At 34.0% G+C, this 20,686-nt stretch overlaps 1 protein-coding gene across 2 annotated transcripts in view; it reads left to right on the top strand.

The window, feature by feature from the left end:
• LOC118184625 (adhesion G protein-coupled receptor L3-like) overlaps positions 1–20,686 on the top strand; it is a 137,119-nt gene that overhangs the window by 96,223 nt on the left and 20,210 nt on the right. For both annotated transcript variants that reach the window (XM_085809931.1, XM_085809932.1), the window contains 6 exons: positions 4,571–4,781; positions 6,557–6,736; positions 8,297–8,417; positions 16,369–16,466; positions 16,697–16,799; positions 17,734–17,890. In XM_085809931.1, the coding sequence (XP_085666057.1) occupies positions 4,571–4,781; positions 6,557–6,736; positions 8,297–8,417; positions 16,369–16,466; positions 16,697–16,799; positions 17,734–17,890 (870 nt within the window). The remainder of the gene's footprint in view (positions 1–4,570; positions 4,782–6,556; positions 6,737–8,296; positions 8,418–16,368; positions 16,467–16,696; positions 16,800–17,733; positions 17,891–20,686) is intronic.

Raw genomic sequence — 20,686 nt, 5'->3', positions numbered from 1 at the left:
GGAGCCTCACTTTCTTAGTAGCATAAACTAGTGAGTGTTACTTTCTCGGTAGCATAAACTAGTGAGCTCTACAAAGATCACAGAGGAATAGTCCTCTTGCCTTAAACTGTAGACATACAAAGTCAGAAGAAGGGTGTAAATAGCCCTTTTATTGAACATAAAGAAATAACAATGACCCTACTTGTGTTTACATAAGTCAGACACTTCTGGCTTAACTTAAATACGTAATGTTGAACTAATTCAAATGTACTAGTATAGTACTAGACAAAAACCGGCGAGACAAGTTGAATGGCTGGAAGCACTCAACGTCACAGAATCAAGTCTCTAATAGTCAAGGTACAACGTGGCCTGAAGTAGCTGATCATTAGCAGTCAAGTAGTAAATTATGAAGAAAGGAAAACGCAGGGTGCTAGAAACAGAGGGGTCTGCAGGTTCGGAGGTGTGCAAAAATGTGGGGGAGGGGCGTTTAAATATTTAACTTCTGTGCATTCGGTTTTATACACAGGAAAATATAGAAAAACTGAATTCCTTGAACGTAATTTTGTATGCAATTTTTTATGTGTACTTGTAATTTTTATGTAATTTTGTACTATAAAAATGAATTATCAAATGATAGCTATCACTCAAATAAATCTTTTTAAAGCCACAGGGGTAGAAAGACACACATTTGTTATATCATTGAATATGATTGAAAAGATTAAGTTTTGTCCTTCGAATGCCATGTTATATGAATACGAAATATCTGAATACCTGAGAAATAGTCTTAATTCAAACGGCTTACAACCTTTTTATGTCTGAGGACCTTTTTCAAATTACAAATACATTGCGGGTGGCTGCTTTTTGGTTAATTTTCTACTGCTATGTAAACGCTAAATTACACTATGTCCATAAATTAAGGATAATGCAAAATCAGGCAAAGGAAGAGTTCGAAGCAAAACAAATTTGACTTATTTGTAAAGCTTATTTATTAAACAAAAGGTAAAGAGCAAAAAAAGATGCTATATGTTTGATATTATTAAAAAAATTAGCGGTTTTTTCTCCCTGGAGCAAATTACAAAAAAACCCTATTTACAAAAAACCAATATTACATGGTTGGTATGATTGTTAATACATTGTATGTCTCCCAGACGATGCAATACAGTCCGTACAACGCCTAGGCATGCTGAGTATCAAATTATCGATCTGATCTTGGAGGATATTACACCACTCAAAAAGCAATGCTCTCCGAAGTTCCGGTAGACATGTAGGAGGAGGTTGACGGGCTGCAACTCGTCGGCCAAGCATGTCCCACACGTGCTCTACTGTATTCAAGTCCGGTGACAATGCTGGCCAGTCCATACGGGTGATATACTCCGATTGAAGGCATTCGCTTACGATGTTTGCATGGTGAGGACGGGCGTTGTCATCCATAAACACAAATTGTGCTCCCATGGCGCCCCTAAACAAACGTACATGTTGTTCCAGAATGACTGCCCGATAGATTTGGCTTGTCATGGTTCCAATTTGAACATGCAGGTAAGTTCTGTAACCCAGAATAATTCCACCCCAAACGAGCACTCCTGCACCACCGTAACGGTGTTGTTCAATGATGTTTTCTTGGTGGTAACGGGTACCTGAAGCTCTCCATATGAAAGTCCGGCGAGAATCAGACTGCAAACTAAACCTGGACTCGTCAGAAAACATCACACAAGCCCACTGTTGCGGTGTCCACAATGCATGCTCTCTACTCCAGGCTAACAGCAGGCGGCAGTGAGTTGCAGTAAGTGGAACGCATCTGACAGGTCTACGAGTATATAGGCCAATCTGCCCTAAGCGTCTGCACACGGTCTGCCTTGAAATTGGCGTACCAATGGCTGAAGAGAGCTGAGGAGACAGGTCTGAGGTTGTGCTCTGCCTGTTTCTTTTGGCAGTAACTGCCAAATACCGGTCCTCATTCGGCGTTGTAACTCTGAGACGACCTGTGCTGTAACGTCTACTCACATTACCATCATCTTGGAATCGTTGCCAAAGCCTGGAGATGACACTCAGGGCAATTCCAAGTTCGTCTGATACTTCCAGTTGGGTACGCCCACATTCCAGACGGCCGATAATTCTACCACGTAAAAAATCATCCAAATGCGTCCTTTGTGTCATAACTATTCGGTTATTGCACTGAAATGCTTATAAAGCGCCTGCGAACAAGTTTACGTCTTTGCCTGTATTCCTTATATATCACTCTGTTACACTCTCGTCATTGTGACGTACCATCGGTGTCATCTGGTTACTTCCTGAAATTTGCATATGATTCTTGAAGATGTGTGTAGTGATTTTACAGGTGATATATTTATTTTAGAGTTCGATTTCCGCGTGACTCCGAATTATCCTTAATTTATGGACATGAGTGTATTTTTAATTCGGATCTTATGAATAAATGTGTGTGTTACAGGTATGCGTGTGTATGTGTAGTTGAATGTATGTACGCATGTACCCAGGATGTTCTTTGTTTATGAGAATAGATGCCTACGGTCTATGAGAAGCTGGTAGTAAGTAAATTCTAATATTTATTTGAAGAAAAATATTTAGGTATTCTATTTAAATATATTTTCAAGCCCTATTGCATACATAAGAATCTGAAATAATAATTTACGATAATTTAATTCGCAATTATAAGTAGATATATGTAATTAATAATATAAAAAAGGCATATTAATATTATTAAACTGTTTAGTAACATATAAAGGAAAAAGAGCACTTCAAAATTTCTCGCCTCCTATGTAATTTGTCTCCATTCTGATACCATGTACATCCATATACATATGTTGGTAACTACTGACTTACACTAAATAACAGGTGAGAGCTCTCGCTGTAACTGCATTCATTTTTTTCCCCTGATATATTGATATTGAACGAGACCTAAAAACATCTCCTTTTACAATATATCTCCTCTTATGACCTCTAACACACCCGTTTACATTTCCCTTCGCAATTAACGTTATTCTCCCCTTCTTGACCGCATTTGGGACGATACCGGCAGAACACGCTCTAAAAATAACTTGCGTAACCTTCGCTTAATAGTACTTCTTTCTCCCTCAATCGGAATAAACGCTCGCTATTTCATTTACATTCTGGCATGAAAAAGGCTGTGTGAAAAGAGGGTGATAGAAAAGTAACTGAACTTAAAGGTATTAGTTAAAAATAAATAGATAAAACCTCGCATGTTGAATAACTGCATTCTAATGGTATCTCAAAACATCAGATCCCACACAGGGAAGCAGTAGAGGGGAATTATAAGATTACATATAGCCCTTAGAAAAATCCTCCACGAAGATCAGTTTCCACCAGAATTATTTAGGCAAATAACCCTTGTGCGCTTTGCCGTAATCAAATAAACAGAACTAAAACAAAATTCTTTCTATACAACGGTTTGCCAAATCCCCAGATTTATCCCGGGCGCAAATATTCCAGAAACATGAGCTGTAGGCAAACATCTGAGATAACAAAGAGGTCTTCTTCATGTAGCTTAACGATCTTGATGAAGACCTCAAACTTTCGTACGATAATTGTACGTTTCAGTGCATCAGTAACAAAGAAAACGCACTAGATACTACTATGACCATGTTCAGTAATTTTATCTCGCTGTGGAAGTTATTTCATTGTCTTGTTCACTACTTATCTAGTTCTGCGAGTAAGTTCCAAGCGAATTCTGCCTCTTTTCTTTGATGATACAATTTCAATTCAACTCAGATTAATTTATATGAACGTAAGCATTTATAGTACGCGGTAGAGAAATAGAAAGCTTTATATATTGAATTTTAATTAAATTGGTTTAATGTAAAGGATGATAAGCAAATAAACAATTCCCAGCACCCACTGTGTGCACTGAATTTGGTATCAATTAATTTCCATTTCTACCTCTATACGATGACGTCAAGTACTCACTAGTCAGTTTAAACGGAATTTGGTTTCAGGTGTAATGAGCTCAATGTGTCTTAAGGTGAAATTTTTCTCTTCGTGTAATTAATGCAAATACTAAGGAATTTCCTTTAAAAAGAAATCATTTGATGAAGAATTTTTGAAACAAGTAGCATATCACACATACTTGCCTTGATGAATTAACAATTAAACGGTAAATTTTTAGATGGTGAAAGGGCTACAGTGAAATGACGATATGCTACAAATGCGGGCATATCGCACTATTGTTGTGTTTTTGTAGCTGCTTTATAAAATCTTAAATCTTGGGAATATACTTTCTAGTTATCCCTCATAGAGTACACATCAGCTTTACAAGAAAATTCAAGCAAAGCTTTTATTGTAGTGATGTATTCAGCTGTATCAAGGCAAAACATTTTATTGCATATTTTGCTTTCTTATAATAAATGGCAGAAAAAATTAATATTCTATATAGTACTGTATTTGGAGTTCCTCTATATGACGCCTAATGTATGTATACTTTTTGTTAATCCTTGGAGTAAAACATCTATTGAAATGCCTATTTCATTGCACATTGCGAATTTACATGAATAACTAGAATATTATTTAACAAATCATTTGCTAAATTCCAGAGAAAATGTTCCTCTAATTTTATTTTTAGATCTTCAAACCTTTATATTGGATAACAAGAAAAAGGACGAAGTTGACTTAATAGTTTTTCCACAAGAAGCTGGTGGTGTCAGAGCAAGTAGTTTAATCTCATTGTCATCAGATCTAGGCCTGAAGAATCGATTATCACCTTGCACAAATTATAATTCAGCAGTCGGTGTCATTTATAACAATGTTGGCGATTTCTTGAAGGATCAGAAATTGTGAGTAATATTTATTTTTTTTATCATATATGTTTAATACTACAACTGTTAGGGAAAAAGTACTTTCTTACTGATATTTGCGTACAGAAGCTTATGTCTAGGACAACGATGTATCATAAAGCCTATTATTACAATGCGTCTTAACTCAGAATAAACGAAAAGTGATTTCAATATCCTACGGCGCACAGAGACAATCTGACGGCGCACAGAGGAGAGACAGAGCGATTTATCTTTGCTTGATAACTTCGTAGAGTACCACTGAGAATTGTTCCGCATGTCATAAGTTGCCGACGACTGATCTAGAATATTCTTTAGGTAACACCAGAACGGAAACGGGGTGTTTAGGCGTAAAGGTGGCAAGATACTTGCCGCTGGTAATCCATTGCAGTTTCTTTGTCAACATCTTTGCAAATTTTCAGAATGAAGATTCGAGAAAGGTAGCTCGGAGAAAGCATGCTGAGAAGCTCTACATGTTATGCCTCACTAAGACTCGTCACAGAGTTACAGTAGAATAGACATTTATATTACTTTTGTTCAAATAATGGTTTCCTTTTGAATTAACACAACTGCAGTTGTCATTTTGATCTCATAAAGAACTTTTACTTCTAAGTGTCGAATATATAAGCCTTTCAGCTCACAGTTTTATAGCACTCTTAAATAGTTATCGACCATGCCTGTTATTTTAATAGAATTGCTAGCAAATCATTGTCAAGAGAATATGATATTGAAATCATAGAAATTTTCGGAATTTTTTCTTCAGTTTATTTCTTTTAATTAGATAGAAAAGCAATCTTAGTTTGACGTAAATTAAATAAAACTTCGAATTTTATTTTAAAAAGTATAATTTAAAATTTTTGCAATGGAGTGTTTTTCTTCCAATTGGATTTTTTTCTTTAGTTTTTCTAGATGGCAAAATTTCATGCAATGATACATGTGCAAAGATCTACTTATTTTACGTTAAATACACGCATAAAACGAAATACATCAGAAAAGAAAGTCGAATTTTCTATTAGAAAAAAAAAAAAAAAAAAAAAAAAAAAAAAAAAAAAAAAATCACTGCGCTAACCTTCAAGGGGTTGTAGTCTCATCCTCTTTGGTAACATAAACTGCTAGAAATTCAGTAAGACGTAAGCGAATTATTGCTAAGCCTTGGAAATTACAACAGAGGCGTTGGAAAGGGTATAAGAGACCCTTCTATTGCTTACACAACCAGCCAGCATTTACGGTGTAAATCAAAAGTAATGAATTGAAATTAACTAGGTAAATTGTAAGCTAGGTCAAAGGCTAATTTACAATTTACTTAGACAGAACGCGCGCAAGTTAGCTGAAACCTAATATTAGCGTGACAAGCCTAATGACAAGAATATCGCAACGCCGAAGGTAAACTGATGTCAACTAGTAACGTGCCATCAACAGGCGAAACACACCCTGAGTCTGCCATCTAAATCCTTCCTTTAAATACTATCTCTTATTGCCTCATTTGAGTACGCGCGAACTAGAAATTAGCATTCTGACCGGAAAACCGAAGGCGAGAATGACAGTAAAGATAATTAACATAAAATAACTTGTTAGAAAAACTAAATAAGTCCTTAGATGGTTACTAATTAAGAAATTAAAAGTACCTGTATATTCTTTAAAATTCTTTAACAATTGTTTGTGAAGATTATTATTCTTGAAAAATTATTTGATTTTTTTAAAGAACGTAGCTGATTAAATTAGTAATAAAAGGCTTTTTGACAGAATGCAATCCCTTAAATTTTCTCTTCAAATTTCAGATCCGATTCCTCGACGAAAGTAGCAACAAACGTGATAAGTTTTTCTCTAAGCAACAACACAGGATCAATACCTTTGCCAGAAGGAAAGGAGGTATCAATTGTTCTTCAGCATAATCTGCAGAAAATAAACAGAAATCAAACAATTAGAAACCCTCGCTGCATGTTTTGGAATTTTTCAAAGTAAGGGAGACTTGTTTTTAATGAACTATATCTTTTTCTAGAAATTCTATTCGTTAATTTTTTTTTCCTTTAAAATATGAAACTAACCAACTTCTTATCGTTTCATTCTTATGTTTTCTTCGTTTTATATGTATATATATACATATATTATATGCATTTCATATTGTATATATGCACAATGTAACAATTATAGCATGTGAAATCATGAGGAAGCATGTAACTGCAGTTTCAGGTTAAAAGAAAGACCTATGGCTTATTGTGTAGGACGCTGATTTGTTTTCCGGATAAAGAAAATTACATTTTTACTGCATATTACATAACTGGTTTTGTTTGGAGAAAAAAGAATAATAACTATTGCAGTCAACGTGTAACTTAGCAGAAGCTGGGATACCGAAATAGGCTAATTTATTAGTAATACTTGTAGTAATATTTTCTTTTTACAAAACAATAAAGGCAGAAAAGAGCAACATAAGAATAAAAAACAGTAAAGCATTTTAATGATATTAGTTAATTAATTAGGCCCACCAGCGGCCGAGCGGTAAAGTCGCTGAACACTGGTAGTTCGGTCCGAGGTTCGAATCCCGCGAACGGGCTGGCTGCATGGGCGTTTTCGTGGTTTTTCCCATGTGTAACGTGTATACGAGCCAGTTTCCCTTAAAAAGTCCTCCACGAAGGCATCCCTCCTCTTAGGCAGATAGCCCTCGAGGCTTTGCCATAATCACACACACACAGTTAATTAATTAATCCGTAAAACATTTTGATGAAAACCTAAGTACTATTTATTTTGTAATTACATGAGAATTATTCTTTTTAATCCAAAGGGGCTTTGTCCCTGAAGGACTATTGTTTTCGTTTTACGATTTTGCGTTGAATCACTATAAATGTCCGTTTCACTTTTCAAACTGTTGCCAACAAATGTTAGAGTCCTGCATTATGTTTGAAGAAATTAAATAATGAAAAATTTGCATAAATATATGTATATTTCTCGCATTGTGATAAAACAACGGTACATAGAGCCATCGAATTTTGAATGGCGTAATCCTCCTACGAATATGGGCATGTGGAAGACCAAATTTGAAATTTGGAATTTGTTTTATGATCGATTTCATATTTTGTAAAACTTTAACGAATTTTTGATTAACCAACTCAAGGATTTCAAAGCGAGCAATGGCAACACTCTACAGGGGGGGACCTTTTTTATCTCCAGCCCCCGCGAACTGTGTATCGGAAATTCAAAAGATATGCTCATTTTAAAATTATTTTGCGACATTACTATTGAACTGAATTTTATGGTTTAAGTGCAAAGAACATGATATTTAATAAATAAAGGTAACACACAAAACGTTAAAAAAACGCCCCTTTGGACGTAATTTAAAATCTGAAACCTTTCAGATTTTTTTTTAAATTTTATTTTTAATTTTTATTTATTTTTGTTTGTTTGTTTGTTTTATATAAACCATGCTTATATCCATTTCATGATCATAATACATTAATTCATAACACTGTTGTTATTCTTATGTTACTCAGCAGTACATTAAAAATACTTTTTCTCCTCTTAAGGAATAACTTTGGTGAATGGGATGATTCTGGATGCTATCGAGTATCTTCAAATAATACTCATACTGTTTGCAAATGTAATCATCTCACGAACTTTGCAGTTTTAATGGACATCAACGATAATGTAAGTACGTGATCATTTCAATTTATTCATAATGATACTGTAAACTGAATATTTTGCTCTAACGGCCAAATTTATTAGCATAATATTATGCTATGAGAATTAATGCTTAGTTAATTTATAAGAGGCTTGAAAGAAAGAAGTAACAGAAAAATATCCGAAAATTCGCTGACAGGCAGCGATAGCAAAGAGAAAGAGAAAAATATTTCTGAGTTTCGAAAAAGTAGCAAGAGGGAATTCCTGGAAATTTTGTGACATAGGAAGACATCAAAATTAATCACAAATTCGTAGATTTTGTGAAATATGAAAATTCTCAAACGATGTTTAAAGATTAAACGAAAAACTGTTAAAACGAATACACTACGCACTAAACGAAACACTAAAGGATTATATACCAATGCTCATTTCAGTCTTCTCAAATAAGCAAATATATAAAAGCTTAGGAAATAGTCACATACACTTCTGCTAAAAAATGTAGCAGCAGAGACAAAACACGGAATACAACAAAAACTATTTAATAGATATGCGGTGAAACTGATCCAAGACGTTGGTGTGGCGTTACTACGCCACATAGCAAACTGTAAAGCAAAGGCATACAAAAACATATGTAGTACGTAGCGTATGTCATGTATTACATCGCGAAAGACCAAATGGATCGAAAGAATGTGCAATTTGAAAGCAAGCACGCATCACGGTAATAGCAGATACGATATTTTTTGAAATGTATACTTGACAACGGCGAGGCAAGCTAGCTATAATATCACTGATCGCTTGCTGTGGCAGTAGAGCCGATTCCTGTAGTAATGCACGTCGGAGTTCTTGGAGGATGACTGGCAGTACCCTGCGACCTGCTATCCGTCGTCTCACCATGTCTCACACATGCTCTTTGGGATTCATGTCCAGTGATCTAGCAAGCCACAGCAAATGTGGAATGATTTCATTCTCCAGACAACTCTGCACTCGAGCTCTATGCGGGCGGGAGTTGTCGTCCATAAGTATCACGTCGGTACCCATTGCAGCGATAAAAGGACGCACAAGAGGGTGTATGGTATCTTCGCGATATTGGACGGTTGTGACGGAACGACCAGGAATCACGTAGAGGTCGGTGCGGCTATTCTCTGCTATCCCAGCCCATATAAGTAAGACTTTTCCTCTTTAACGGTCTCTTTCGATGATATGTGGCGCCCGATAACATGTCCATGGCTCTCGCCATAGCATTGCCCTTCGGAAATGGTTCTGGATATTACATCGAAACTCATCCGTAAAGAATACAAGGCCCCACTGCTCTAGTGTCCAATTGCGATGTTCACGGGCCCAATCCGACACGCTTTGGCATACGATCGGGATAAATGAACAAAAACCACAAGTCATCCAGGCGTACAGTTCACTTTCTTGCCGTCGACGTGACACAGTTTGGGGGGATATGGGTCCTCTTGCAGGAGCAGAGAGATGCGACGCTCGCTGTCGTGCTCTTAGTGGTACTTGCACATAGTAATAGGAAGCAATCGTCTGCCGTTGTGGTAATCCTCCGGCATCCAGACTCACGTTTTCTACATGGGTTTTGATTCCTTCGGTAACGTTTCCTTAGCCTATTGATGAAATTGTGCATATTCTGCTCTCTCGCAACAGTGTATTGTCTTGCACAAGCCTGCAGCATTCCGTCAGCCCTCCAACGCATTTCATCATGCAGATGCTGTCTTCGGCATCCGCTTTCGCTATCTCTGATTACACAAAACTATCTCTATTTGCGAACTGAAGCGTAAATCCTGCATGCCTCTTTTTAAGGAGTTGTAGTGTGAGTGCGGGATTGCATTTTATGCTAATTTTGGTTGCTTATTTGCATTCGGCGATTCAACCTCTACCTCATATGTAAATTGCATGTTTTAATGCCCCTTTTTAATATATCCTTACCTTTTCTTTTAAAAGTAAATGGTTGAGTTAGCAGACGTATATTTTCCAAAATAATGACTCCTCTTTTAATAATATAAATCAAAATATGCTAAAAGATAATATAATTAAAGTGATGGTTCTTATCAAATAGTGATTTTTCTCTATGTGTAATGTGAAGACAGGCTAGCTTCCGTTAGAAAGCCCTCCACGAAGGCATCCTTTCTCTTAGGAATATAGCTCTGGTATGCTTTTGCGTAATCTAATAATATCCAGTCGTACGAAATAAGCAAAATTAAATACCAAAATAATGTGAAGTTTTTCTAAATATCTGCTATGGTCTGGTTTATTTGATTATGGCAAAGCACTCAAGGGCTATCTGCCACAAAATATCTGCGATGATGGATTTTAACAGCTTAAGAAAAAGATATAAAATTCTTATGCATTTGTTATCTTTAATTACCTGTGAATACATCAAATTCAGCGACATTTATTTTATTAAGACATGATGTTAAGGTACATTTCGCTTCGTTTCAAAAATTTCTCCTTTCAGTAGTAAGGTTTCTGAACTTGAATGTTCCAAAACACATGAGAAATTTACTAAATCAGCCAGCATAACCGATTGGCAATCTTTTTTTCGAGGCCCTTACGTGTTATCGTAAAGAAAGAAGTAACAGAAAACATCTAGAAACTCTTTGGCAAATACCGCTAACAAAAAGGAAGGGAAAATATGAAATACTATTCAAGGCGATATTTTTAAAGCTTTTATAATAGGATGACATTACAGTATTAGAGTAATATAATAGAATGCATATTTTGAATATAAACTCTGAAAGTTTTGTTCTGAGTACCGCACAGACGGTATAGTGGTTAGGGGAGCCTACTGCGATACCAAAAGACCCGAGATCAAATCCTGGAGAAGGCATGGCTGTAATTGTCCGTCCGTTCAAAAATAGCAGGTAACGGTAGCCTTCCTATTATGTGCTCCCACAATAAAGTGGCCACCACCTCCGGCCTTCGTAGTATAGGGTGCGGCAGCGTTCATAGTAGGATATTAAAAGCACACCATAAGGCAGTAACTGTAGTTTATTTATTACCTCTTATGTCAATTACTAGTTGAAGGTATGCCATTTACTAATGTGTAAGTCATTGCCCATTGCGTGGATTACTTTTTGAATATGATGCCCCCTCTGCACAACACATTCATCTAGGCGGCGTTGGAAGCTTGCAATAACTCGACGTAACGTATTCCCTGGGACATTCCCGACGGCAGTTCGGATGCCATCCTTCAACTCAGGAACGGTGGCACAACGTGTTCGGAAAACTTCTTGCTTCAGGTGTCCCCAAAGTCGGCACATGAAAGATCAGGTGAGCAAGACGGCTAGGAAATGTCACCAAAACGGGAAATTACTCTACCTGGAAATGTCTGTCGCAATGGTCCGTCCATCTGGAACTTTCCCATAACGTCCCAAGTTGAAATGTTGCCGAAATAGACGCTGGATAGCAATAACAGAGTAGTTATTCTTGAAATAACTTTCAACAGCAAAGGCACGATGCTGTGCACTACAACGATTCATATCACTGTCACACTCGAAATGGCAGCTCATTAGTACACGAATGCGGCACGAGCTGGCGCGCATCCATGCAGTACGTCATTGTGCTACGCTAGTCAAATTACGCTATGAACGCTGTCGCACCCTGTACTATGCACAGAGGTTTCTAAATCATGTGCTGAAAAATATACGGAGGAAAATTACGCGATGGGGAGAAATATGCGAGTAAAAATGATAATGCGCAATTTTAAATGCGTATCTTTTAATTTCGCTTAGAATAAATGTGTTCAATGTTTCAGACTCACAGTAAAATGGTGATGGGAAAAAATTCCACGTTGGAAATTCTTAAGAAGATAAAATTTTATGAGGGTTCTGTGGAGAATGATGCATAAAAGCATCTCGTTAATTATAATTACGAGGGGAAAAAAAAAAGTAAAAAGAAATTTTAAACGGTTTCGATAATTTAGAGTTCGCGACACTTCTGTGTAGGTCAAGAAATTTCAGTTCAAAGCTGCAGCAGATGCAAAATCCTTACAGGAGGACCCCTTTGAACTCTAACTTATCTTATTCGATTTGAACCGATTAAAATAACAATTCCTGGCATTAGTTGCACAGCATTGTTTTGCACTTTCACATCCTGATTGAAAATAACATTATGCTAGAATTATTTTGCGAAGATATCTGTATTACCTTAACTCGTTTATGCCCAGGTTTTTTTTTTGGCAATTTTATTCATTATTAATGAACCTATATCGCTTAATATGAAAGATATAAATACACTTTAGGAGTCAAAGTGATCATGATTGCCATATTTGCTGAGTTAATTAACGTCCTTTTTATGGGACACTGGGCATACGTGTAAGCAAAATACACCTGTATTCGTATTTGAAACTTTCAGTGTTGCAAATCATTAATAATAAGTAAAGGTTAATACAAATAAATTTTAAGAACATTTTATTATTTTACATATTATAAACAATAGAAATGCAAAAACAATTATTTTTCCTGAAATTGTTGAACGCGTTTGTCATGCAGTCCGACGTTATATTTTTCATATTTTCTTGTGGTCTTCCTGAACACTGAGTACATTGCAGTTGTGTTTTAATTACCTAGTTGTGTTTACAATTGTGTGCCCAATTTGGTCGAATTAAATTTCATTGTCACATGTTTACTCATCTTTGTTGAAGTGATTGTTCTTCGGAAGCACTCCAAATTGTTTGAGACAGTTCTGTGAAATGCTGCTGTAAAATTCTAGTTGATCCGTTGTGTCTTGTTTCTTGCAAAACATGCGATAGATGAGCCATGAATTTTGAATTGAATACACCTGTATTCGAAACTTTAACATCAATAAAAAAAACAAGCCATTAAACATGGTATTAAAAACAATCATCATGGCAGTCAAAAAGCATGGCAAGTAGAAACCACCATTTCTTTCTAAGGAATCCAATACGATAATTTGAAGTACTATCATCCATTCGATGGGTACCTCCCATAAACTGGCTGTATGTAATAATTACCATCTTCTTTTTCTCAGAAGCCGACCAGCGTTTGGTTGAACCTAATGGGTTTACTTCAGTACAGTTTGAAACTCTTCTAACACTCTTGTCTTTCGAGCGTACAATTATTACACCAAAAGACATTCTTTCCTATAATCGATAGTACCTCTTTCTTTTTTCTGTCAGATTTTTAACGGTTTCAACCGGATAGTTTCCAATCCTGTTTTCTCTGGGTGCACCTACAACCGCAAATCCAGACTTTGACAACTCCTCAGTGAGCTTTATGGAAGTAAAGTAATTGACTATTGCTATCGTAAATGGATATTTGCTTAATTTAAAGTTAAGTATCTGAAATAATTGATCGAAGTTTTCCAGTAAACAACAATTAGAATTTGTTTTGTATGCACAAAATAATATAAATCATGTTTTTGTTTCAATAATATGTGTAATCTGAAAAATACATTTCAAGAAAAAATTAAAAATAAATTTTTTTCACAATTTTACGAATATATTTTCTATACACACAAATATATTTTAGCAAATATTACAGAATTTAAGCATTTTATGTACAATAATAGTAATAAGAGAATAGATTTTGAAGTTTTAGCGCATAAAATATATATATTTCGAATAAAAATGCGTTTAGGTTATTGAAAAATCAGTAAAATATTTTAGGCTTAATGCACTCGCAAATGCCCAGTGTCTCATAAACAGGACGCCAAAGATTAAACGTAATTACACAAAACTGATATTGTTATTTTTGCAAAATAACCTTGCAGAAGATTTTTGTGATCTATTTTAAGGAAATCATTTTAATTTTTTTTTAGTTTTATGAATAAGAAGTTTGCAAAACATAGTTACTTCCTGTAGCTACCCATCATTTGTCGGTGCTAGAATGTTTCCTATAAAAGTAACTTGTTCTAAAATAATTTTAATGTTCATCTAGTGGTTCCATGATTTGCTAACAGTAAGATGATAGCGCATGAAAAATTGCTTTGGTTAAAAGATATATGCACTAAAAGATTTCCTACACAGTAATTTCCAAGCGCCTCATATTTTAGCCATTGGGCATAAATGGGTTAATTGCGCATTTCATAGCTTTTTTTTTCGGGGGAGGGTATTTTCTAATTCCAAAATTACATGACTTGTGGCATTTTGCTTTAGTTGTGACATCATTGCTTTACTCAGTTAGAACTGTATATTTATTAGGTTTAGGGAGTTTTTGTATTAATTCTGATTTTCCTAATATGGTAATTATTTTCTGATCTTAATTTAAACTTTCGACATATGTATGTGATGGTATCTCATTTGCCATGAAAGTTTTATTCCTACGATTCTTTTTGTTATTGAAGATTTTACTATAATCATACAAATTTCAGTTTTGCATTATAACATTTAATAAAATTTACTCCCTTATTAAAAGCTAGTTTCAATTTTTGTTTTAAAAGGACGTTTAATTTGCGCATTTTAATCACAATTAAATATAAATTAGATGTACAGTAGAACCCCGGTAGATCGGAAGCGGATTAACCGGACTAATCTAAAAATATCATAAGTTTGTTTATTGCGGAACGATGAAAAAATGACTGTCCAAACCCTCGGAGTAAATCAAACTGTTTAGGAAAATTACGAAAAGGAAAAATGTATGGAATAACGACAGCGGTAACAGATGATGTTATAGTACCTGGGAGTTAAATGTTCGCTGTGTGGAATAACACCTTAATGTTTCATTCTGTGCGGACGCGTCGGGAAATTGGAACAGAGAATTGAGACTATTAAAATTTTCAAGACACTTTGTCTAAATTTTAAAAAAAATTTTGTAGCGAAAAAGTTTCAATTGTCTGTTTCGGCGAAAGGCGTAATGGGGTTAGCTTGATTCGACGTTCAAATAAATGAAATTTCCCCTGAAAAGCCAGTTTGGAAGTCGAATTGGGCTAATTTACCATTTTCCGCTTAACATTTTATCTGTTTCTGTTTTTTTAATGTTTTACTTGTCTAATGGTTTGATTTTCATATGTATTAATTTTTTTAAAACGTGTTGAACGTTTTGGAGCAGCAGCTCTTGGTAATTTTTATAAATGTTTATAAATGTTATATCATGCTTCAAATGTAATTGCTCAGTTGCAAAAATAAATCAAGCGTATAGGTATTAATCTTGTATTCCACTTTGACACGTACTAAAATACAAGAGTAATATGAACAGAAACAAGCAACAGGGCCTTTACAATAATTGGCAGGGCTCAAAATATTGGCTTTCCTCTTTCATCCTAGAAATTTTCATAAAATTTTCGTTACCTACGCATGTTAATTTGGGCTTTGATTATGTCACTGTCAAGTATTTTTTGTGGTTATCAGTGATATTATTTGAAATAATTTTGCTTTATTTTTGTCTTAACGTATGCATAGATAGGCAAGACGACAGTTTTTAAAAAACGAAAACTTTGCCAAAAAACTGAAAACTCTGCAAAAGCATTAGGTATATATTTTTGGAAGCAAGGAAGATGAAAAATAGCAACCGCTTTCGCCGGGAATCGAACCACGGACCTCTGGAATACCGGCCCAGTGTGCAGAACCACTACACCACGAAGGACGCTTGGATAGCAGGAAAAATACCTTATAACTCTAACCCACTATTTTATGTGAATTTGAATTTTAAGTTCTGTCGTAAGTACTGTATAATTAATGTCATTAATATCTCATTTTCTTCATTTCTAATGACGTTTACTCTGCTGTTATTTATTGCGTGTTCGCTTTGGTTTGAATACTGATTTAGTTTCTCTAAGTAAGTAAATTTAGTCTGCAGATTAATCTATTTTAAAAATACAGATAAACTCTTACCAGTACTTTTTCGTTGCTTTTTTTTCCTGTGTCAAATTGCCTTCAGTTTACTCTGATTTTACTTAATCGTTTTCTTTATCCTCTTTATTATCGAGATTAATCGGGAGTGTATTGTAGTAAAATTTCTTAGTCAGTGAAATTTTCTGATTGTACAAAAATCATTCACGTTTTTATTTTCAGATTAAAGAAGATCAGATTCTTTCAATGATGACATACGTGTGCTGCGGAATTTCTTCTTTGACGCTAATTTTAACTGTAATTTGCTTCCTGAGTATAAGGTATGAACTCGTTCAAAAACACTTCATCCCCCCAAAAAAATTTTTTTCTTTACATAGTTTTTAAAAATGTTTATTCTTCTTTAATTGTTCATTCTTTTCACTTTTATGCAAAGTTTATTCTTTTGTGGAGCACGATACAATGCTTCACTTAAGCTATCTCAAATTTTAATGTGCTGTACACAGTTTTGACATTTAGAAAAAGTACTTTCAGGTGCGAAATTAACTTTCAGGTCATTACATGGCAGAAGAAGCATCATCACTGGTAATTTATGCTTTTCTCTCCTCATCACAAATCTACTCGTAATTTTTGGCCTGGATCAAACTCACAATAAAGTAAGAACTTTAAAATTCGAGAAATCTTGTATAAATAAATAAAATTTCATAAAATATTACTATCATCAGTTCAATTTTATTCACTTTTAAATTCACATGTTTTAAAAAGCTACTAGCCACTCATAAATATGTATTTATTTTATAAAAATTTTAAATAACAAGCATTTATATTGGTCTATACTGTAAATGAAAAGTGTAACGGTCAGATATGAACAAAAATGAAAAGACAACTTACAGGTTTTTCAGTTCTGTTAAAAATAAATGTGTATTTTATTCTTTATTATATACATTTGCATTACCTAATTAGTATACAAATGGCGAACCCCAAAAATGTTTTCAATTCTTCGTAACTATGATTGATCATATGATAATACTTCTTTTCACTTCTGTTCCTTTTTTCAGCGGTGTAAAATAAAAACAGAGAACAAAAAAAGTTTGTGTTTATTGTATTCAATGAAATCTTTCACAGAATTAATTTTTTTACCAAATACTTGGCGTAAATTATGCAAACTCGATAGTTAGCCTTTACATTAAGAATTTAAAAGAGCTAAAATAAAGAATTAAAGTTTCAGTTAGAGGAATTAAAAAGGCATTGAATCCTCTGCGTAATCAACTGGGATAAAATTTTTGCATATATGACATTGTTCAGAAGAGTTTGGATATGATTTCGATGCCCTATCATTTCCACAATGACGAATGGTACTCTTTCTCAGTTTTACTTGTATTTAAACCAACAAGTTTATTTCCAAATAATCTTTATAAGAATTGCCAATTTCATTTTTTTGTCGCTGGAAAGAAAGAGTCATGTAAATTTGTTAACGATAACTTCTACAAGAAATTAAAAACAGTCTTTAATTAAACATGCTTATGTATTATATTCAGTAAAGTATATTGACAGAAATATAAATAACACCATAATATTATTGTTTTTTAGATTTTATGTGCAGTAATTGCTGGTTTGCTTCACTTTTGGATTTTATCTGCTTTCTGCTGGATGCTGGTCGAAGGGTACCACCTCTACAGAATGGTCATTCTTGTTTTCCAACGAGGATCTACTTTATCTATAAAACTGTATTATATATTTGCTTATGGTATGTATAATAAAAGCATTTAAAAAAAATAAATTACGTTAATGAAAGAAAGACTTCTAGATCCTTTCTTAAATTCTATATAATTCAGTGTATATCATTGAAATACTATAGACACTGCTGCTTTTTAAATTTAAAATTATTTATGAGTGATAAGAATATGAAAATAAATATTAATATTCACATAGTAAAAAAACGTTTGTTTCATATATAGAAAGAGAAAATGGCTACGAATGCTCAATGGTAAAAATACCATTGAGATTTCTTAATTTAATTTTAGAAAGCTGTAAAATTTTGAAATTATTGGTTTTTCTTTTACTTAGCATAGCAGAATTTTAGCTTCCAGTATTCTTATTTCAATGCGCAGTAGTTTCAGAAAGTAGTATAATAGTTTCTTTAAAATTTAAATTTTAATGAAAAGGATAGTGCAAACACTCTTCAGAGAGATGTTCATTCAAAATATTTCCTTCGTATCAAGAATTAGTGAAAGTGAGATTATTTTAAACATGTCTCTTTAACATTGGTGATTTAAGATATAATACGTGAGAATTCATTCATAAGGTCTGATAAATGCTGAGCATAAATATGTAAGATTGTAAATGAGGATTTTGCAGATGTTTCCGTCTACATTAACAAACCTAAAGAAATACAATTTTTGTAATTTTAGAATTTTGTTAAAAACTAAACTATTATCTGTATTAACCAAGAAACCTATTACTTCAAATACCGACATTCTTTTTCCTTCAAAGCCACGAACGCCATCTGTTGGCAAAAACGGGAACGGAAAGCGACTATGAAATAATTTCTTAGAAATCTGAAGGTAAATGTGAATTAGATCTGGGATCATCAACCAAAGGTGAAAAATTTTTATGAATCGAAAATGCCCCTAGGAAATCTAATTCGCTATCGGAAGATTTTTCTTTAATAATTTTGGCTGCAGAGAAACAGAAAAGGTGATCTGTCGACCAGTAGCATTGAGAAATGAAAGATTTATGAGCTCCCTGCCCCCCCCCCCGAACATATTTCTTGTGCTCTTTACTGCGAAATTTCAAGGCCGTCCTTGTTTAAGTGGTGTATTTTAGGACAGATGATTGATGACCAAGGTATGGGTTTAATATATTTTAATAAATTTAGTAAGCATAATGTAAATTGAGGTCTTTTAGTATCGAAGAGCAAATATTTTCACTAGAAGAAAAAAACAACAGTTTTTTCATTCATTTTTTGTGCACTCCAGATTTCCTCCTCCATGCCAGCTCTTAGTCAAAGTATTTGCAATTGTCAGAGATTTTCACTTCGTATTACTGACGTGGATTTTTGTATCTGCTGTGTATTTAAACAGGATTTATTAACTAAATTTATAAAATTACTTATTTTTGTCTTTATTTTCATAAACTTACATTCATTAAAAATATTTACATCATTAAAGAAAGTAACTATTCATAATATCTTAAATTATAAGCTATTATGTACAAAATGAAAAAAAAATCTCATGCCGTTCAGGTGCTTAAAACTATTTCATCCACATAAAAACAGTCTTTTGGTTGGAATGATAATAGAAATTCAGTGGTCATTTTTTTTCTTTCCGCGGATTAGTAATAAAAGTATGCGTAGTGTTTAGAAGTTTACATTTCTCTTGGTTTATTTCTTCCGCCAATAAAATTCGCTGTTCAGTATTTAAAGACTGCAGTCCGAATATAAACTCCTAATGTATCTGCAGTATTCCATGCCAGTGTTGCTTAAGCAGAGAAAACAACACAAGGAGAAAAAGTCGTGCAAAACGTGACAGAAAAAAAGCAAGGAGGAAACATCGCAGGTCTAAAACATCACGGCACAAAACATCATCGTTGAAAATTAAAGCTGTTCAAAAACTTCGCAGTTTAAAAACGTTGGCGAAAATATTGAGGTAAAAAGGAAAGCACGTTAAAGTCATCGCATGACGATAACATCATAGATATGCCTTTTTCAGGTTTTAAAATTTGTAAATGCATATTCGCATGATTAGTGTGCCCAAGAAGGAATGAGGAATACTTTTATATTTCATATTTCTGAATTAACTAATAAATTTTTGCTGAAAAATTAAGAAGGAAACTTGTGCATTCAAAAACTGAAAATGCGTAGAAAATTAATGCTACTCATAGCAGTTAATAAAATTTAAATCCCTTACTGAAATATTCTACAGCTGACATGTTTAGTCATAACTAACAAATCGATAGTCAAAGGATAAACTGCACGCTGTACAACGCAACGTTAATGATACTTTAAGAAGACGAATAAGCTGAAACAAAACAAGGCTTAATTTTCATTAAAATAATTCAGTTTAACAAAGATGAAAGAAAATAATTTTACAATTTGATAGTTAATGAAAGAATTTTAATAGAGGTAACCTCGTGCAGTTACTATTCCTTCTTTTTCGAACTTTTTTAGATTATACCAATAAATATTTATTGAAGAAACTAATTAATTAATGACCTTTATTAGTTAATTACGTAAGCTTGAAATTCTGTTAACTGCTATAAGTAACATCAATATTCTATTCATTTACAACTCTTGAACGCTTCAATTTTCTTCTGAGTTTTTTATGAAAAGCTTATTAGTTTAAGCTATAAAAGCTTTTTTACCTCGATATTTTTTATGACTGTGCTTTTAAACTGCAAAGTTTTTTAATCACTTTATTTTCGACGGCGATGTTTTGTGCTACGATGTTTCGGAACTCGATGTTTTCTCTTGCTTTTCTCCCACGATGTTTTTTACTACGACGTTTTCGCCTTGCATTGTTATTGCGCGTCGCTTTCGCCCACG

The sequence above is a fragment of the Stegodyphus dumicola genome, chromosome X2 (assembly GCF_044657685.1).
Source record: "Stegodyphus dumicola isolate Sdum_Otavi_A_Nest chromosome X2, ASM4465768v1".
NCBI classification, from domain to species: domain Eukaryota; kingdom Metazoa; phylum Arthropoda; class Arachnida; order Araneae; family Eresidae; genus Stegodyphus; species Stegodyphus dumicola.
Note: the sequence above shows the minus strand (reverse complement) of the source record. Positions and strands in the feature narration are given on the sequence as shown.